The 2,912-nt window shown below is 44.7% G+C and overlaps 1 protein-coding gene across 1 annotated transcript; it reads left to right on the forward strand.

Annotated features, from left to right (window-relative positions):
- Positions 1–549: 549 nt before the first annotated feature.
- LOC122050269 (2-hydroxyisoflavanone dehydratase-like) lies at positions 550–1,595 on the forward strand. Its single transcript, XM_042611188.1, has 2 exons — positions 550–976; positions 1,072–1,595. The coding sequence occupies exons 1-2, from the start codon at positions 550–552 to the stop codon at positions 1,593–1,595; spliced, it is 951 nt and encodes a 316-aa protein (XP_042467122.1).
- The last annotated feature ends 1,317 nt before the right edge of the window (positions 1,596–2,912 follow it).

The raw sequence follows: 2,912 nt of genomic DNA on the forward strand, positions 1-2,912 counted from the left end.
GCCTTTTCTCACTTTAACAAGGGTCCAAGAAAACACTCAGAGCGTATATCAAAAAATTCAATCTAGTTATTATAGATGTCCCTATAGCCACTACTGAGATTTTGGTGATTGCCTTTTTCCAAGGACTCGCCGATAATGACTTCTTTCACTCTTTTTCTATTTATTGATAAGCTATTTAGGCGGGAAGTTTAGTAGTTACTTTATTTAGAAAATTTTTCAGTTTATATATATAAATTTGAATATGATACAACTGAACAAGTGCAAAATTCAATTTCCTCCCATCTTTAGCTAATGAAATACCAAAATAACTAATATTTATTAAAATTAGCATTTGAAAACCCAAAAATAAACAACTATGTATATTTAACATATAAATCTCCAACAAAACTCATACTTTTCTCTCCCCTATAAATTAAATACCCCTCAGCCTCAGTACTCATGTTCTTGCCCCACCCGCAGCTTATATCCTTAATGCAAATGTGGTCGGCACGAGCAGCTGGAATTCTTCTCTATATAATGGTTCTATCTTTGCTTTCGGGAATAAGTGGAATGGCATCGGACAACAACCCTGTGATCTATGACTACTCTCCTTACTTTCTCGTCTACAAAGACGGCTCTGTCAAGCGGCTCAAGGCGGAGGAGCAAACGCCGCCCGGCCTTGACCCCCTCACTAACGTCGACTCCAAGGATATCCGCATTTCCGCCGATGTCTCCGCCCGCATCTATCTTCCTCCTATCAATATCAACTCTACTAGCACAAAGCTCTCCCTCATCCTCTACTTTCGCGGCGGCGGCTTTTGCATATTCTCCTCTGCCTCCCCCATCGTCCACCGCCATCTCAATGGCCTCGCGGCCGTGTCCTCTTCTATCATCCTCTCCGTCGACTACCGTCGCGCACCGGAACACCATATCCCTGTGCAATATGATGATTGTTGGGCTGCTCTCGAATGGGTCGCATCCCATCGCAGCGACGTCGGTGAGAAAAATGATATAATAATTAACATAGAAATTAAAATAATATATTTTTTTAATAATTTGGCACATATATAATATTCCTGCATGTGTACGTAGAACCGTGGCTCCTCGATCATGCTGACTATGACAGAGTCTACTTAGCCGGCGGCAACATCGTGCACAACCTGGCTATGCGAGTTGGGTCTCAAGGGATGATCTCCAGTTATAGCTTGAAGCTAGCAGGGACGATACTGCTAGATCCTTACTTCTGGGGGAAAAATCTGACAGCCTCAGAGAAAGCAGCCGATCCAGTATTAAGGAAGAAGTTGGACCAACTGTGGGGAATGATTTGCCCAGAGTCGACGGCCGGGAATGACGACCCGCGCGTGAATCCCTTGGCGGTGGGAGCGCCGAGTTTGGCAGATCTAGGGTGCACGCGCATGCTGCTGTGCACGTCGGAGAAGGACGCGATGAGGGATCGGGCGCTGATGTACTATGAGGCGTTGACGAAGAGTAGTGGGTGGCGCGGGACGGCTGAGTTGTATGAGGCGGCAGGGGAGGATCATGAATACTATCTGAACCATCCAGACAGCAACAGCACTGCTATGCTCCGTGCCAGAATCGCAGCCTTCTTGACTTGAAGTTGTTGAATCAATATGTACTCTAGTCTAGCAAGCATACTACGATAATAAAAATAAATGTCAACTCATGCTAGGCTAGGAGTGACTTTTGTATACCTTTTCTATTGGACATTAATTCTGAAAAAAATTATAATATATAAGAACTATAGAAAGTTAGTGCACAAGTGAAAATACAACTAACTAATGAAAATAATAAAGAAAGAATACCAAATCGCTAACAAGTTTGATGTAACGTGGTTCTGAGATTGCATGCTCCTACTCCACGACGTGTCCTTAAGGTGAACGAACCCTTGATCCTTCGATGGATCAATCCCCGACAATCTCCGGCTAAAGCTTTCTCCTTCTCGGTGGAGCGAACCTCTCATAAAGGATCTTTTCCTCTTTACAATGATGAAGTTTAGGTTTGGGAGGAAGAGAGTAGACTTGGAAGCTTTGGGCAAAGACAAGGAGTTATTCAATAAGCATGAGTGACCTCCTTCAAGCCCCAAAGCTTCCCTTAAATAAGAGGAGAGAGTTGATCATCATATCAACTTATCTCGGCACCAGTCGACTGGCAAAATCATCAGTTGACTGGTGCTACCGTTGGAGGTAGCCAAAGGCTACTTCACAACACCAACGGTTTACCAAAGGTCATTTACCAGTCGACTGGTAAAACTACCAGTCGATTGGTAGCTGCTTTCTATTCGCTCCCAGTCAATTGCACCAGTCGATTGGTCCATACACACTCACACTCATCCTCTCCGAAGTCGCCTTGAAGCCCTCTTCCTTTGGCCTTCGCCCCTCAGATCCACCCGAGCCCGCGACTCCTCTCCGTGCCATCCTTCACGTTGCCTTGAAGTTCGCTTCCCTTGGCTCCACTCCGTTGCTCCTCGTCCGACGATCCCTCGGATGTCTTCCACATCATCCTTCACCGACTCAAGGATCCGAGCCCTAGGATGTGCTTCCCAAGCTTAGCTGCACCAAGCTCCTCATGTGTGTTTCACCAAGTCTTGCAAGACTCAAATACACATATCAAACACATACGAAAGCCTAACTTAAACTCTTTGACACACACATCAAAACCATGATCGTACCGATCAAAGTTGGGTCGATTGCACCAACAACAATATCTCCCACCATCCTTAGAGACTTCCTAGGTCTGTGACCCTCAGCTATTCCTTTTGTATGTTACCCTCCTAGGGATTTACCATTTGGTAATCCCTACTCCCACATCACTTTGGATACTATATATTCATAATTTTTTAGAGGTGAGAGGGTACCGACAATCACCCAGTTTAGGTTAGTCACACTTAGTGTTCAACATTATATTCTCTATAG

Source organism: Zingiber officinale, chromosome 3A (assembly GCF_018446385.1).
Source record: "Zingiber officinale cultivar Zhangliang chromosome 3A, Zo_v1.1, whole genome shotgun sequence".
Classification (NCBI taxonomy): Eukaryota; Viridiplantae; Streptophyta; class Magnoliopsida; order Zingiberales; family Zingiberaceae; genus Zingiber; species Zingiber officinale.